The sequence below is a fragment of the Canis aureus genome, chromosome 13 (assembly GCF_053574225.1).
Source record: "Canis aureus isolate CA01 chromosome 13, VMU_Caureus_v.1.0, whole genome shotgun sequence".
NCBI classification, from domain to species: domain Eukaryota; kingdom Metazoa; phylum Chordata; class Mammalia; order Carnivora; family Canidae; genus Canis; species Canis aureus.
Window position 1 is genome coordinate 30,004,614 of NC_135623.1, and position 17,217 is coordinate 30,021,830.

General features: G+C 36.2%; 1 protein-coding gene across 1 annotated transcript in view; it reads left to right on the plus strand.

Moving 5' to 3' along the window:
* The window catches only part of ACSS3 (acyl-CoA synthetase short chain family member 3), a 142,772-nt gene that overhangs the window by 68,914 nt on the left and 56,641 nt on the right, over window positions 1–17,217 (plus strand). The window contains exon 8 of the mRNA XM_077845657.1: window positions 15,928–16,079. Within this exon, the coding sequence (XP_077701783.1) occupies window positions 15,928–16,079 (152 nt within the window). The remainder of the gene's footprint in view (window positions 1–15,927; window positions 16,080–17,217) is intronic.

Sequence of the window (17,217 nt, forward strand, 5' to 3'; positions counted from 1 at the left end):
AGAGAAAGTACTGAAAAAAATAATGAAAATTCTCAACTTCTCAAACTTGCAAAAATTATACATCTATAGATTCATTCAAGAAACTGAGTAGACTTCCAAACGGTTAATCCACAGAAACACACTGTGTTTCACACACATCATAAACTTCTTTTTTTTTTTTTTTAAGATTTTATTTATTTATTCACAAGAGACACAGGCAGAGGGAGGAGCAGGCTCCATGCAGGGAGCCCAACATGGGACTTGATCCCGGGTCTCCAGGATCACACCCTAGGCCAAAGGTGGCGCTAAACCGCTGAGCCACCGGGGCTGCCCCAAATCATAAACTTCTGAAAGCTAAAGACAAAGAGTAATATTGAGACTTGGGAGAAAGCAAGGATACCTTAGCTATGGGGGAAAGCCATTGTTTTTGTTTTTGATTTTTTTACAGTTTACTTACTTCAGAGAGAGAGCGAGAGCATGAGAGTGCTTGAGGAGGCAGGCAGGGACAGAGAGGGATAGAGAGATAGAGATAGAAGGAGAGAGAGAGAGAGAGAATTCTCAAGCAGACTCCCCACAGAGCCTGACTCGGGGCTCCCTCCCAGGACCCTGAGATCATGACCTGAACCAAAATCAAGTCAGTCACTTAACCCACTGAGCCACCCAGGCATCCCAGGAAAGCCATTTGAATGACAGGATTTTCCTTCAGAAGTCAGAGGAAAGTGACACATTTTTCAAGTGTGGAAAGAAAGGAATTGTCAATCTAGGATCTTATATCCATCAAAATATACTTTGGGAATAAAGAAGAAATAAGGATATTCTCAAGATGAAGAAAAACTTCAGAGAAATTGTCACTATTCCCCTAAAGGAATGGCCAATGGTCAGTATTGATGATAAATGGTTTAATGCTCCTTCCTGTGATTTGACCAAAGCAAAGATACTCACTGTCACCCTCTATTCAACGTAGTCTTGGAAACAAAAGCAAAAACATTTAGAAAGGAAGAAATAAAATTGTGTCTCTTTGAGGCTGCATGATTATCTATGTAGGAAATTATAGAACATATAAAAAAACATAAAAAGTGAGTTCAATGAGGTCTCAGGATACAAGATGAACACCCAAATATCAAGTGTATTTCTATATACTAGCAATGGACACCTGTGACTAGGAAGGCAACATGAGGTATCCTTATGGAGGTGGAACTGTTCTGTGCCTTGACTATATCAGTATTACAGTTGTGATATTCAACTGTATTTACCCAGAATACATGGTATATTTGCATGAATCTACAATTATCTTATGTAAAAAGTTTAATTCAAAAATGAAAAAAAATTAAGCCTTCAAAGAACTCTTGTCTATTACAAAAGGAGTTCAGACTCCTTTGCCTCATACAAGTGAGTGATAGTCATCTGCCTTTGGCCTATGTTTAAAGTCTTATCGATGGTTCCTGGCCTCTGACTCAGCTTCCCACTTAAAAACCCTGTCATACTGGCACTTACGTGAACAGAACTGCCAGTGATTGAGTTGTTCCTGCTGGTAAAGTTCCACTTTTGTTCTCATTATGTAGCAGAGTGGTCCTTTCCTTAAGGGATCAAGTTAAATATCATCTCCTCTCTGATATCTCCTTTGCTTTCCTTTGGCTGATTGAGGTGTTCTCTGTACTTCAATAATATTATCTAGATTCCTCTAATCTTGCAGATTCAGTGCTGTGATACTGTAAACCCTGAGGGCAAGGGATATTGTCATTTCTGTACCCCTGCCCTGTGCCTGGCATGGTGCTTTCCATGTGGTAGGTAAAGTTTGTTGTGTAAATGAACCATTTCTTTTTTTTTTAATTTTTATTTTATTTATTTATGATAGGCACACAGTTAGAGAGAGATAGAGGCAGAGACATAGGCAGAGGGAGAAGCAGGCTCCATGCACTGGGAGCCCGACGTGGGACTCGATCCCGGGGCTCCAGGATCGCGCCCTGGGCCAAAGGCAGGCGCTAAACCGCTGCGCCACCCAGGGATCCCCAAATGAACCATTTCTAAGGGGATTAATTAACAACTTGAGTGTGCAGAAAGCAGGGAAAAAAACTTGTTTGCTCGATTAATTAAAATAAAACCAAAATAAACTGATAATGAGTTCTGACTTGTCATCAGGCCAGCAAGTGAAAAAATATTTATTAACCTCCACAAATGATCATCCCATTTGTGCCCCAATTTTAAGTGGATTACCAAGTTAATATTATTTTATTTTAGTCTGACTAGTTTATTTTTATTTAGGAAGCTAATATCTCTCATTAGGAAATTAAAAATATATTCTTTTTACAGTGAATAGAATAATATAACAAGTCCTTCATGTACTTCTCATAGGGTTACCTTTCTAAAGAGAAATATAATCGTACAGCTCAGTATGTTCAAAGCTTTATATTCATTTTTAATGAATTATAGCATTTAAAAGCTATATGGCAGTGGATTGGTGAGTGTGATGATATTTTTACATAATGATGAATTTTGATTTGATAAAAATTGATGTTCTGAAATACTGGTTCATTATGTGACCAAATCATCTAGAGTTCATAAAACATATCTCTTACTGAATGTAAATGGTTCATGATAATTTATGAATGAATAATGTATGAATCCTTTTTCTTAGCAAAGATAATTTTTTTAATATTCAGGAATTGAATACATATCTACATCAGCTGAAAAAACTCAAAAATGGTTATAACTAAGTTGGAAAATCAGTTCAGCTTCTAGATATGTTTAGTCACCCACTTGAAACACTGTTGAATTCGTGTTTCAACATGAATACATAAAGCAGAAAATAGGATTTTCTTTTCTGCCACAGAGGGCATATAGCTCTGCATCTGTAGGATGAAAACATATTGGAAATCCTGGTTGTCTGCTTTGGCTTTAGCTTTCTGATAATTACCAAATTTTTAACACATTTCTATTTCTTTCATTAAAACAAACAACCCCCTCCAAAAAAAAAAAAAATCACGCATAAGTTCTCAGTTCCTTATCCCTTTGCAGTTAGAACACTCTCTTCCTCGTTGAAGGCTTACCTGCGCCTGATAGCTGGACGTCACTCTACAGTCCTCTCCCATTGGCATCTGTCACCATCATTCCATAATAACAGCTTTTGGTAATTTCCCTGGATCTCTCTATTTTTCCAAACGCTAATGGACATTTTCTGTCCTAATCATTCTTGGCTTCTCAACCCTTGAATGTTGCTCACTCTCTTCCCTTCCAAGGCACAGCCTGCTCCTGTTTTCCTCAAGTTGTTCAAATGCTCATTCCTGCTACAGGAATTTGTCCACTTGTTGCCTGAAATATATTTCCTCTCATCCTTTAGATCATAGCTCAAGTATCTCCTCCTCATGAAGCCCTCCTTGACCTTTCTGACTGGGTCAAATCTTGTTCTCTCTCATAAGCACCTAAGGTTTTTCCTTTTTGTGTTCCAAACCCAGTTCCCTTTAGTTTATAGGCCACTTTGGTTTGCTTATTTGGCCCCATCTGCTATAACCTCCGAGAGGCAGGAGATCATCTTAGTGTTCGCTCACCATCAATTCTCAGCTACTAACCATTAAAAATATGCAGTCATTTATAACGTAAGCATTGTTTCTTTTGAATTTTGTTCCCATGCCAATTGAGAAATACACAAAAGCCTGAAATGTGTGTGTGTATGTGCTCTTGACATGTATTTAGTTCCCAATAAATATTTGTTAAATACCTGGATGAAGATATCAAGAGAAACAAACAAACAAACCTTGATTTTGTAAGTAAAGACTTTTTTCCCCTTATGAAGGAATATGTAATTCTAGTATCTTTACCAGAGAATTTTATGAACAACATAAGTAATAGTTTATATTTTTTTAAATAAGCGAAGATTTGGTATTATTCATTGAACTGGACATATTTAAGGTATGCAATTCTAAAAATCAGACTAGCGCAACCAGTTAAAGTATGCAAACCAATTCTGAATAATTCAGTCCTTCTTTTTTGAGAGGAAGAGAATAAACGGTGCCTTTTTGGAAATTTACTTTCTTAATGGAGCACTGATTCTGACGGACCTAACCCCAACGACATATAGACAAAGATATATTGTGATAGTAGTGTTGTCAGAGGAGAAATGAAGCAAACAATACTTTCATACAGGAACTTTCAGGTATAAACAAATTTAGCAGCCTGGTGTGTATGTGCAGACACGTGTATGTGTTGGTAAATGATGGATATACTCAGATAAGCTTTTTGGCTTCTTTCTTCTGTTTTGTCCCCTTTTACAAAAACCCTGTCATCTGCAGAATCAAAACCCGACACTTCTTCTCAAGGTAAAGGAATCTGGCTGAGTACTTATCTTCACTTGGGTACTAATGTACAAATGTGTATCCTGTACACACATCTCAATCATATAATACAGTGGAACCCAGGCTTTTATAATGGCAACGGTGTGGCTAAGCAAGAAATTAACTTACTTGATATTACTTTTTGTTATTGTCCTTCATGATCCTTTTAATTTCTGAAGCATCTGGTACATTCTCTGCTCTTTCTGTTTTTTTTTTTTTTGTTTTGAGTCTTCTCTCTTCCTAGTTAGTCCACCTAAAGGTTTATCGATTTTATCTTCTCAAACAACTCTTAGTTTTCATTTTTTCTATTGTTTTTTTATTCTCTCTATGATTTATTTCTACTCTAGTCTTTATTATTTTCTTGTTTCTGCTAACTTAGGTTCTTAGCTGTTCTTCTTAATATGGTTCCTTGAGATGTAAACTTAGTATGCTTATTTGAGATCTTTCTCTCTCTTTTGGGGATCTCTCTCTTTTTTTAAATGTCAGAATTTATTGCTATAAACTTAACCTCTTAGTATCAGCTTTGTTGCATCTGTAAGTTTTGGTGTGTCATGTTTTCATTTTCGTCTGTCTTGAGATGCTTTTAAAATTCTCTTTTGATTTCCTTATTGACCCAATGGTTGTTCAAGAGTCTGTTGTTTCTACATATCTGTGAATTTCACTGTTTTCTTACTATTATTGATTTCTAGTTTCATTCCATTGTGGTCAGGAAAGATACTTGGAATGATATATCTATTTTCTTAAATTTGCTTGTTTTGTGACCTAACATGTGATCTATGTTGGAGAATGTTTTAAATGCCCTTGAGAAGGATGTGTATTTCTTTGCTGTTGGGTGGAAAGATGTTGGCCAAGGTGTACAAAGTTTCAGTTATTCAAGATGAATTAGTTCTGGAGATCTAATGTACAACAACAGGATTACAGTTTAAAAGACTGTATTATATGTTTCAAATTTGATAAAAGGATAGATTGCCAGTGTTCTCACCAAACACAAACACCAAAAAGAAAAAAAGAAAAGAAAATCCTAACTATGTGAGATAATGAATATATTAACTAGCTTGATTATTGTGATTATTTCAGAATGTATATACATTCATAAACACACCAAGTTGTACATTTTAAATACATACAATTTTTATTTGTCAGTTACACCTCAGTAAATCTGAGGAAAATTATGTAAAACTACTTGTGTAAAAAAATACAAAATATACCAAAATATACTCAAATAGGTTTTACTTTAAATTAAAAAAAAAAAAAGAAGAAGAAGAAAGTAGCTTACTGTTCTTTGGCTAAGTTATTACCTAGAATGGAATGTTGATTACTGGTCACCTTCAATTTAGTTTGGCATTAAGTCGTAAACTAGTTGGTGTACTTGATCTTGATATGGCAGTTGCCATTTTTATGTAGTAACAGTCTCTTTGGAAGTCCTCACGGAATGAAAGCTTGCACTCCTTTTACATTTGTTTGCATTTCACAAATTGTATACCTTATAGCAGCAAGCCATTTCAGTAATGTATGCTCACTAGATTTACCAGGACAGTTGGCTATCTGTTAAAAATTCAACAATTAGCTTTGAAGATATGTACTACATTCCGCCTTCTCAGACAATAAGAGGAAATAGAGGATTTTTTAAAGATTCTGAATTGTGATATATGAACATGGTCACTGGACTGGAAATATGAGTATCTGTGGTATTTATTTTGCTCTGCTTTTATCTGTCTGCTTTTGCCCTCAACCTCAGTTTTGTTATCTATAAATATCAATATTAATAGCATTTTTCTTATATTTTATTAAATTGGTCAATCCATGAAAAGCCTGTAGAATAGTTGCCAAGATATAATAAGCTAGTGCTATTATCCAAACACGGATTTATTCTCTCCCAGAATAAAATTCTACAATATAAAAACCAACTGTTCATTCCCATGAAATCCAGTCATTGAAATGGTTGAATTTGCAGATACTCCACATTTCTTCCTTCAAAGTCTACCTTTGTAACTTGGCAGCAGTCATCAAATCACTAAAATCACTAAAGGCAGCTCCCTTTAGAGCCTGTTAATTCTCTTCTAAGAGCCAGGCAAAGGAATCCGCACCCAAGGATGTTGTTGATCCTCTTAGTATCAACTTTGAAGAATGAGTAGCATAAATGGAAAATAACCCAGTGATCTGTCCCCTCAACGATCTGGCCTTTCAGAGCTGAACTTGTGAGTGAAATGAGAGAGGCCATGAAGCCTTTCATCTGTGAATAAACTGGTACATTTCATGGCTTATATTGTCTAAACATGTATAATCTTTCGCTTCTTTTTTTTGCTGGGCTTCATCGTACTGGTTTATAATCTGTATATATCTTCGAAGAGTTCAGAATATTCAGATTGATATTCTCTTACTGATTGCTCTTTTCTCGAATTCATAGGAGGAAGGAAGAGTTTAGGTACCCCTATCTATTCTTTCTTCTTTAAGATGATTAGTGTGAAAATGAGCTCTATGCTTTCCTTTATTTGCTCAGGAATCAGGTTAAGATAATGTAGTTTGAAAGCCTCAAAGAAATATCACAAGATATATGCATACATAGTAAAATAGCAAAATATGATTACATACACATATTTTAGACATAATTACTATCACTTTCTATACATGGATCAAAACATTTTCCAGTTTGAAAATCTTATGTTTAAGAATATTGATACTACTTTAATTACTTTCAAATTATTTTTGTATTGAACACTCTTCAAATCATCCACAGTATCTCTTCAATGCACGTGTCACCTACTTCTAACTGCTCTGGACTTATAATCTCCATTTGCATTTCACAAATTGTATACCTTATAGCAGCAAGCCATTTCAGTAATGTATGCTCACTAGATTTACCAGGACAGTTGGCTATCTGTTAAAAATTCAACAATTAGCTTTGAAGATATGTACTACATTCCGCCTTCTCAGACAATAAGAGGAAATAGAGGATTTTTGCCTCTATTGCCTATGATGCCTATGATGCATTTTCCACACATGGACCTTCTGAATTTTTATCTCTTCCAGGGCTTCATTTGTAAAATGTAATCATTGCTTGCATGTATAGAGTTATCTTCTTTTTGCAAAAATTTTGCATTTTCCATGTTAACCTGTTTTCTCTAATTTGATGATTTTTTTTTTTTTTTTTTTTTTTTTTTTTTAGGACAGGGATTTGCTTCCTTCAAGCATAGGGATATGCTACTTCCTTTTAAGACTGGTACCCCTGATGTTGCTAACTAGTACACTCAAAGGCACACATCAGAGTCTTCTTCTCCTCTTATCTAATAGGAAATGATTTCCTTCTTTCTTGTTCTTTTTAAATCTAGTATAACAGCAATGTACTTTTATGTATGTACCGAAGGAGAAAAATGATGACAGTTATTACTCTGATTCAGGCTATATAATTTGATCTCCTCAATCGGAAAAGATTGCAAAGCTGATGCCAGCATCTTTTAGATTTCTCACATGACTAGTTGTTCAAAGATATTTATTTCTGAGTTTATTTTTCTCTATGTGTGCCTGTGTTTTATGTTGGAGCAAGCAACTGCAGCTATTGTCATGGGTCCATCAACGATATTTATTGGTGCCTCTTGTGAGCTCAGTATTTTCTAGAGGTTGATAGGGAAACAGAATAAGTATCAGACACACTCCTTGCCCTGAACACACTGACAATATAGTCAAAGAATTAAGATTAATGTAAAGGACAGAAAGGAAGCAGACCCAAACATTGCCTAAGAAATTTCTTACACTGTGTAGAAGATATAATTTTTTTTCAGAGATGACATTAAGCCATTGCCTCTGTAAATACTCTACATTTAATTCTTGCACTTGTTTTGATGCAATTTTCTGATGATGGAACTAAATAAAGATCAAAGGGCTTAAAGAAATTGATTTAGGTTGCATCGCTTGTAAATGGCAGTTTGGAGTTCACCCTGGCTCAAAATCTGTCTACCAGTGTCTTGAGGGAAGTTTAGGATTAGAGTAGACAAGGAAAGCTTTGTGGATGCAGCCATGCCAGTAATAATAATAGCTACTGTTGATTGGGTGTTGAGTGACTGGAACTCTACTAAACATGGTCTTAACTATTTCTATCCATACACCCATGGGATAAATGTTTTGAATCCCTATTTACACCTATAGAAACTGAAGATCAGGGACATTAAGTAACTTTACCAGTGGCCCATGAGTGACAGAGTTGGGATTTGAAACAATGTTCTCTGGCTCCAAAAGCAGTGCTCTCTACCTGTAATGTAGAGATGAATAATTGGGAAATTATTGAGTAGTTTTAGCTAGTGGCCAGAAGCAGGGTATCAGTGATCTTTAAGGAGAGGGCAGGATGTCAGGATATCAGGGTGCATATTGTAAGATAGAGCTCAATAGGAAGTTGAGTTGGTGGTTACCAACTGAACTGCTGTATGAGGAACAACAGAAATTGTGAAGGGGCAAAGATCATTTTTAGTTTTAGTAATGTCAATTTTAAAGCTGCTACTTAAATATTTGTAGGACATTGGGAAGTCAAGGTTTGAAGCCCAGAGAAACTTTCAGAATTAGAGAAGAGTAGAAAAGTTAGTAATTTAAGTCATGTGAGGTGATTAAGACACTCAGAGAAGTAAAGATTAAGAAAGGGAAGCTATAAAAACTGAGAATGAAAAATTGGAGAGGCAGTAGGAGAATCAGAAAAATGGTATCCTGAAGCAGAAGGGGATTTTCTAGAAGATGGGCATCAGCAGTGCCAAGTACTTCAGAAAGAGGTCTGATAGAACAATAACTGAAGAGGGTTTTTGCAATAAGGTGTGGTATTAGCGATTCCATGGGAAGGTTTGTGTGTTTTGTACATGGGGGAACTATGAGCATTTTGAAGCTTATTTTAGATAAATTATTGGACTGAATGGAGTAGCCAGGCTCTGCACAACCCTAGGTCGAATTGCAATGTACATACGGGATAGCCACACTTGACTTCCTGGGCAGAAATCTGTTAGTGTAATAAAAGCAAGAAGCCATTTAATTTCTCTGCTTACAGCAAAGTCTACTCATACTACTCACCATGAGTAAAGAAACCCTTAATTTGTCCCTCTAGTGCAGAGAGCAGTGATTGCTCATCAGCGTGGAGGCATTCAGGGGTGAAAGCCATCCTGCTAGAAGCCATGAGCTACCAGCTATCCTAGTGATAAATGCTCCCTGTGACTGCTGAGAGTGGTAAATATGTCAGAGTCCCTAATTAGCTCAGCACTGGGTCTGCAGAATTACCAATTCCAGGGCTCTGCTTCATTTACTTGGCATTAATACTTTCAGAGGTAAGCATCTTTTTAGTGGGACAGATGGACTCTTATGACCTGGGTGGAAGCAGTGGCTTATTCATTGGAGGGTATCCTCATCACAAGGCCCAATATGGTCAACTCTCTCAGGGATCTGGGTGAAAATAGGGGAAGAACCAACCAGAAGGGATCTCTCTCTCTCTCTCTCTCTTTAAAATTCAGCTTTACTGAGGAATAATGGACACAATTTGTAGGATATTTAAAGTGTCTATCATGTCATCTTCAGTTGCTTTCACCAGTGGTTTGTGGTTTCCGGGGTACAGGTCTTTCACCTCTTTGGTTAAGTTCATCCCTAGGTATTTTATTCTTTGCCGTGCAGTTGTAAAATGGAGTTGTTTTCTTAATTACTTTTTCTGCTACTTTGTTATTAATGTATAGAAATGCCACTGATGGGAATCCTTGGTGGCTCAGTGGTTTAGCACCATCTTCAGCCCAGGGCGGCATGATCCTGGAGTCCTGGGATCGAGTTCCATGTCAGGCTCCCCTGCATGGAGCCTGCTTCTCCCTCTGCCTGTGTCCCTGCCTCTCTCTCTCTGTCTTTCATGAATAAATAAATAAAATCTTTAAAAATAAAAAAAGAATGCCACTGATTTCTGGGTATTAATTTTGTAACCTGCAACTTTACTAAATTCCTTTAATACTTCTAATAGTTTTGGGGTGGAATCTGTGCATGGGTGTATAGTAGCATGTCATCTGCAAATAGTGACCATTTGACTTCTTCCTTACCAATGTGGATGCCGAGCCATTTCCCAGAGCTAGGCAGGAAATCTTTGAAGAGATTCCTATGTTGGGGAGGCTCTCATCTGCCTAGAGACCTTGGTTATGGACTCCTTTTCAGAATCCAATCATATTGACTTATCTCCCTAGGAAAATGAACATTTACACATTAAAAAAATCAGAATACTCCTGAACTTACCTTCAAGTCTGGTCAGAAACCTTTCATCTAAAAGATTAAGATATAATCCTTTCAAGTAGTGATATAACCAAACAAAACCTTTAAACTGAAACTTAGCTTTCAGAAGTCTCTGGCAACACAGAAAAAGCGGCTGACCTGGGGCTGTTCTTCCTGTCTTTGGAGAAAGGATAATTGTATTCAGAATGCTAGGTCCTATAAATCATAGTATGTATGTAGAGTCTCGAGTCTAGACAAGTTATAGAGCAAGATATAAAGAATGAGGCAATTCTCCCCAATTATTTTCCCAATATTTGGCTCCCAATAGTCAGATTTCAATTATCAGTATATTTTTTATTGATACTTGGATTGACTCATTTATTTATAGCAGGTGGAAAAAGGCTAATGTTGAGTTCTAGGCTCATTTCCCAGGGTAATGAGGCAGCTGGTATTGGATAATGGCCTAGCCTCAGGTAATGCCTGATATCTAAGGACTATGCCTTGGTTCTCAACGTTGGCTGCACATTAGAATTACTTATTACATGAAACATAACAATACCAGGCCAAATTTAAGGCCAATCAGATCATAGTCTCTGGGAGTGAGGAACAGATATTGGTATCTTTCAAAAGCATCCCAAGCATGTCTAATCTACATTTAGGGTTGACAGTCACTGGATCGAGCCAAATTAGATGGCGGTATGAATAAGATCAAGGAAGGCAAAGTGGTAGGATATCCCCACCGGTGAGCCCCATGGAATTATGGGAAATCTCTAGCAAATAATCAATGAAGCCAGTTGATTTAAAGTCTTGGTTATCAATTGTTTTTATAAGCAAGTTTTTACTCCTTAAGAGGGAATCTGCTATAGTAACACAAAATCCTAGATCTGAGGGTCTTAAGGCATAGAGTGGTTGTCTCATAGGGCTTTAACGCAGTAGTAATGTTTTCAAGATTGGGATAACTAATAGGAGTTATTGAGAGAGGGACTTTAGGGAAGAAAAAGCCCATTTTTAAAAGCGGTTGTACACTCATTTGGTTCATATCTCAAAACTCACAAAAGGGTAAAGAATGCAAACCTCACTGTCCTCTGTTCCTAGCAGTTCAATTTCTCTGACTTGGAAGTGGTCAGTCTTCTGTGTCTATTAGTTCACTCTTACATAAAGAGTGTCCCCTTCCTCATTTTCATACATACGGCGTCGTCTAAATGATATGCACACCATCCTGCATTTTACTTTTCTCTCACTAAATATTATATCCTGAGGAACTGCTTATGTTTTAACAAGTCTCAAGTTTAGATGTTGCATGCCCAAACTTTCATTCCTTAGTAAAGGAACAAGGCATGTAGTAGGAACTTAACAAATGCTATTGCCAATCTCATCATGCTTCCAGAATAAACCAGCCAGCACTGCTGCACCTGTCTGCTGAAATTAAATTCAGAACTAGTCTGTAAGGGATGTTGCTGTCTTCACCTTAGAACTGCAGTACAAACATGCCTTCGGTGATGTTCTCAGAAGTAGTGTTCAAAAAGAGACCAGATGTATTTCTAATCCTGCCACAAAAAGAGGCAAAAACTTCAGTTGACTCAGAAATTTGTATGTCAATGTCCGAGAAATGACAAGTAGCTTTGACACCAAGCCTTTGGATAAACCAAAATCAGAGGATTAATAAAGCAAATGATTTCTTGCTCAAAGATCTAACTCTAATGCGTAAGCTTGTCTTAGTCTTGGTAAATTGCTGTCTTTCATTATTTTCCATTGAACCTCAGGATGGATTATGTGAGAAGTTGAGACATCACCTGGTTTTCTAACTCACTATCTATTGTCTCTGGTTGCTTCAAACTAACACACTGAATCATAAGTGGTAGAAAATTGTGTATGCAACTTAATCTTCAGGTATTTGTCTGTCTCAGTTTCTATGCTTTGCACCATCGCTAAGTACATTATAAACATTAGCAGTTGCTGTCTTACAAGTCTCTGATATTAAAAATTCACGATCTATAACAGCTGAGCGCTTAGAATCCCTGCTTCACCATTGTAAGGATTGCTTTTTGCTTCTATTTTCTGGGCAGCAGTGGACACTTTAGCCTTAGTTTGGGGAAAGGGAATGAGAACACAGGTCAATTTGGTAATAAATAAATAAACAAACCAATTTAAGTTTTTGTTATTGTTACCTTTTAGCCGCATTACTGCTTTCGGTGTGTATGTTTGTTAAAAATCCCTACAATTTTAGAATCTTCCTACTTTTCAGTTGAATAGTGTTTGGGCTGTTGCTCCTCACTGAATATGCAAGTTCTGGAATCAAAGTCATTTTCTCCAAGCAACTCAGCGTGGTTAGTGTGCTATTGGTAATTTTTAAACAGTATTGTAAAATAATAATGCCTGTGCATGCATGCATGTGTGTGTGTACACAAGCTTGTATATGTATGGGAGAGCAGAGGAGAAGAATGTTTAATAAAATCAATAAGCCTTTGAGTCACTAAATTCTAAAATAGTGAAGCACAGCATCGAATGATCCTGTGGGAATGGACAATAAGATGCAAAAATCTGAACCTTTCTGAGCTCAACGAATTTACAAAGGAATATGGTGCAATTATATACATCACTTCCATTAGTGTCTTAATAGAAATGCTATGTTATCTTGATTTTTATGCTAAAAAATATTGATGAAAATGTATTTGCTGTGGGTCAGAATTGCAACAGTAATAATCATATTATTTATAAAAAGGTTTTTATTATTTCTAATATTTAAGCCGTCATTATCATTAGACATAATTAATTGAAGGCATTATAAGATCCATTAATTTTTTCCTCCATATAGGTAGTCATTATGGTATAGCATTCTGTTATGACACTAATATCACCCTTTATTGAGTGTATTATCTTTGTCCCATGACACCGGAACTGTAGTGAACTCAATTCCAATTGCCTATAAAATATCTTTCTTCAGTAGAGGTCAAACTACTTTAAAATATTATCTCAGTGCTTTTAGCTTATCGAGGAAATATTGGAAAAGTGATTTATTCTTATTTAGCAGGCATGAAAATGGCAGCACAGACAGGGAAAGTCAATTGCATAAGGTCAGTTAATAAATCATCTTTATGTGGGTGAGATCAAGTTTCTGAAGTCACAATCTAGTACACCAGGGACTGAACAGTGCCTAAGACAGATCGAAAAAGTAAAAGTCAAATGTTTACCTCACTTGGTTCAAAAGAACAAAAGTACTCGTTCATTTTAGACTGATGTGCTCAAGGCTTCAAAATTTGTAAGTCAAGGATCCCTGGGTGGCGCAGTGGTTTAGCGCCTGCCTTTGGCCCAGGGCGCGATCCTGGAGACCCAGGATCGAATCCCATGTCGGGCTCCCGGTGCATGGAGCCTGCTTCTCCCTCTGCCTATGTCTCTGCCTCTCTCTCTCCCTCTCTCTGTGTGACTATCATAAAAAAAAAAAAAATTAAAAAAAAATTGTAAGTCAAGTTATGTACATGAGTTGCCAGATTATATCTGGCAGCTTTTTATACTATATCAACATGTTGATTATTCTATTACCATGTGATAATGGAATTAAATTGAAATCAAGTATTTTGGGATACTTGTGATAATAAAAATGAATTTCTAGTTGCAATAAATTCCTTGGTTTTAAAAATAGTAAGAGAAAAAGAAGCAGGATATAAGAAAGAGGTTATATTTTAAAAAAACATAATTACATGAAAGAATATTAAAGGTAGTCATTAAAAGAAAAGAAAGTACAAACTAATAATGACCTATCAAAGATCCAAGTAGAAGTAGATAGTGAATCTAAATTAATGAACAACCTCTTTTTATCCTTTCATTTATTCTTCTCTGTTTGGAGAGACATCTCAGTTTGCCACTAGCAACAACTTTTCTCTTTTTAACTTATTTATCAGTGTTTCCCGGGTGTGTTTTCCAGAATATAAGATCCATGAGATGTTCATATAGGGAATGTGGACAGAGAAGTTTAGGAAACACTACATATATAGTAACTCATCTTTTGGGAATGCCTGATGTTCTTTAACACTTTTAAGTATTCAAGAAATGGTCCAAAATCAGAGATCTGTTTTCCTTTATTATCTCAACCCCTTCCAAAAGGATTTGATTGTTTTTATATAACATATATTAACATTCCAGGCACTTTGCTTTAGAATCAAAGGAAAAAGTAGCGGTAATGAGATTGGATTAAGGAATGAGGGGATATGGCTGGGCGACCATAGATTTTATGGAACACTCAGAATTTTTGCAGAATCACTGATTTATTTATGCTATGCTCATTTTCTACTTCACAGAAACATCAATTGAAAAATGCTTTGGGGGAGCTTGGTGGCTCTGTTGGTTAAGCCACTGCCTCTTGATTTCCGCTCAGGTCATGATCTCTGAGGGTTGTGAGATCCAGCCCTCTGTCCGGAATTAAATTGGGCATGAGCATGGAGGCTGCTTGGGATTCTCTTTCTCCCTCTGCCTCTGCCTCTGCCCCTTCCCACAGTGCGCTCTCTCTCTCTCTCTCTCTCTCAAAAAAAAAAAAAAAAAAAAAAAAAAAAAGTTTGGGTCTTTTTGATTATAAAGTTGCTAGATTTTTATTCATGAATTTTTTATTGAATATGTAAAATGTTGCTTTGAGGTTATAGGAAACATACATTTGGAAATATCTTACTGAATTTTTTTAAGTCATAAGAGTTGTTTTCCTTGGAATGAGGCATTTAATTGAAAAAGTTATTGTTCAGAAATTACTGTGATCCCATATATTTCTGTCTTCTCAAATACTTTGAGAATTGTTACTGTCACTTCTTTTTTTAAAGATTTTATTTATTTATTTTGAGAGAGTGAGTGAGCTGGGGGAGGGGCAAGGAAAGAGGAGGGGAGAGACAATCTCGTGCAGACTATGCACTGAGCAGGGAGCCCAATGCAGGGATCGATTTCAGGACCCTGAGATCATGACTTGGGCCGAAGTCAAGAGTCCACCACCTAACAGACTGAGCCCCATTCTTGTCACTTTTAAAAATAATTAGGAAGAAAAGTGTTAGTTAGAAATGCATAACAATCATACTTCTCACTTATCTATCACCCAAAACAATGTATTTCATTTCTTGGCTAACAGAAGACTGTTTTATGTTATTAATTTGATTGTGATATATAGTTCCTGTCCTTTATCTTTGAGAAAACTTAAGAAGGGAAAAATGGCAAATTGAAAAGCTTTTAGGATGATGTAATGGAGCAAATGGCCTCTCTGGAGCCTGGGCATTTGGTGTGTTTTATTTATGATAGCACATAGGGCTATTTTAAAACTAAGATTTGTTGAGAACCCCACTTTATTAATATTGCTGTGTTAAATGTATAAGTATTGAACTGTCAATGAAATATGAGACATTTTACCCAGTGACATTTTAAATGAATCTCATTGTAGGGGAAGCCTGTGGGAACACCAGATGCTGGCGCTTATTTCCGTGTGCTCGCGGAGCATGGAGTAGCTGCCTTGTTTACAGCGCCGACTGCAATTAGAGCCATCCGTCAACAGGACCCTGGGGCAGCCTTGGGGAGGCAGTACTCTCTGACAAGGTGAACTTGGGATGCACAGGGCAAATTACATTAAAAACTGCAATCAGAATGAACAACTGAACATTGTACTTTTTTTGGCACTGCCATACCCCTATGGAAAGAGCCAAAAGATTCTGAATGTTATTAGGAATGACTGTTCTAAACATAGCTTTGAATTAGTTAGAATTTTAACTCTACTGTGAATATGTTTTAATACCATACTGTGTTTATTTCAGTTCAAATCTTACCAAAATATTTCCCTTTTTTAAACCACCAGGCTTATATTTTCCTTAAAGTAAAATCCTGACTACGACTTCAGATGCATTTGCACACACACACTCATATATATATATACGTATATATATATATATATATATACGTATGTATATATATATATATATGACAACATCTGATGATCTTTTGAAAACAGAATAGTAGTGTAAATAGCAGGAAAATATTATGTGATTTCATGTATACAGATAAAATGTGAAAATTATCGTCCAAACTACTGTTGTTGAAAGAAGAGGGGAGGTTATTTTTCTCTTGTTTTGTAATAATATGCACTGAATAGCTTAAATATTTTTTGCTGCTTTATTGACATCCATTTTAGTTTAATGATAGGTGTATTCAAAGATAATTATAGCAATTTGTATCTTCAAGGCAGTCAATTCATATTGAACCTCTTTGAAATTGGTCACTGCTATCATAAACTAAAAGAAGGAATTTGAAGTGTCTTCAGGTCAAAAAATGGGTTTGTATTATTGTTTTGAATTTTTTAAGTTAAATGCCAAGTATTATGAATTTTATGTTCAAAGAAGGAGTTAAAATAGATTTCATACTTCGATTGCAGGTGTAAAGCAAGAAGCTTTCAGTTTGGATAGTCAGTGGGTTTGTTTTTGGTCCTTGCCCTATATTTTTATTTTATGAAAAATTAGGTCTGGATTTACATAAAATTTTACCTATAATCTAGAGAGTACAGTCATTAAAATAAAAGCGCTCATAAAATGAACCTCCCATTACAATATTTCTACTCACCCCCATTTTGTTCCTTCATTTACTACATTTCAATTTTATTTTCCCCATTTCAGCCAAAAGAATGGAAAAGTAGATTTTGGTACCAGCATCTTAGGCTCCATGTCTTGGACAGTCCCAGGGAATT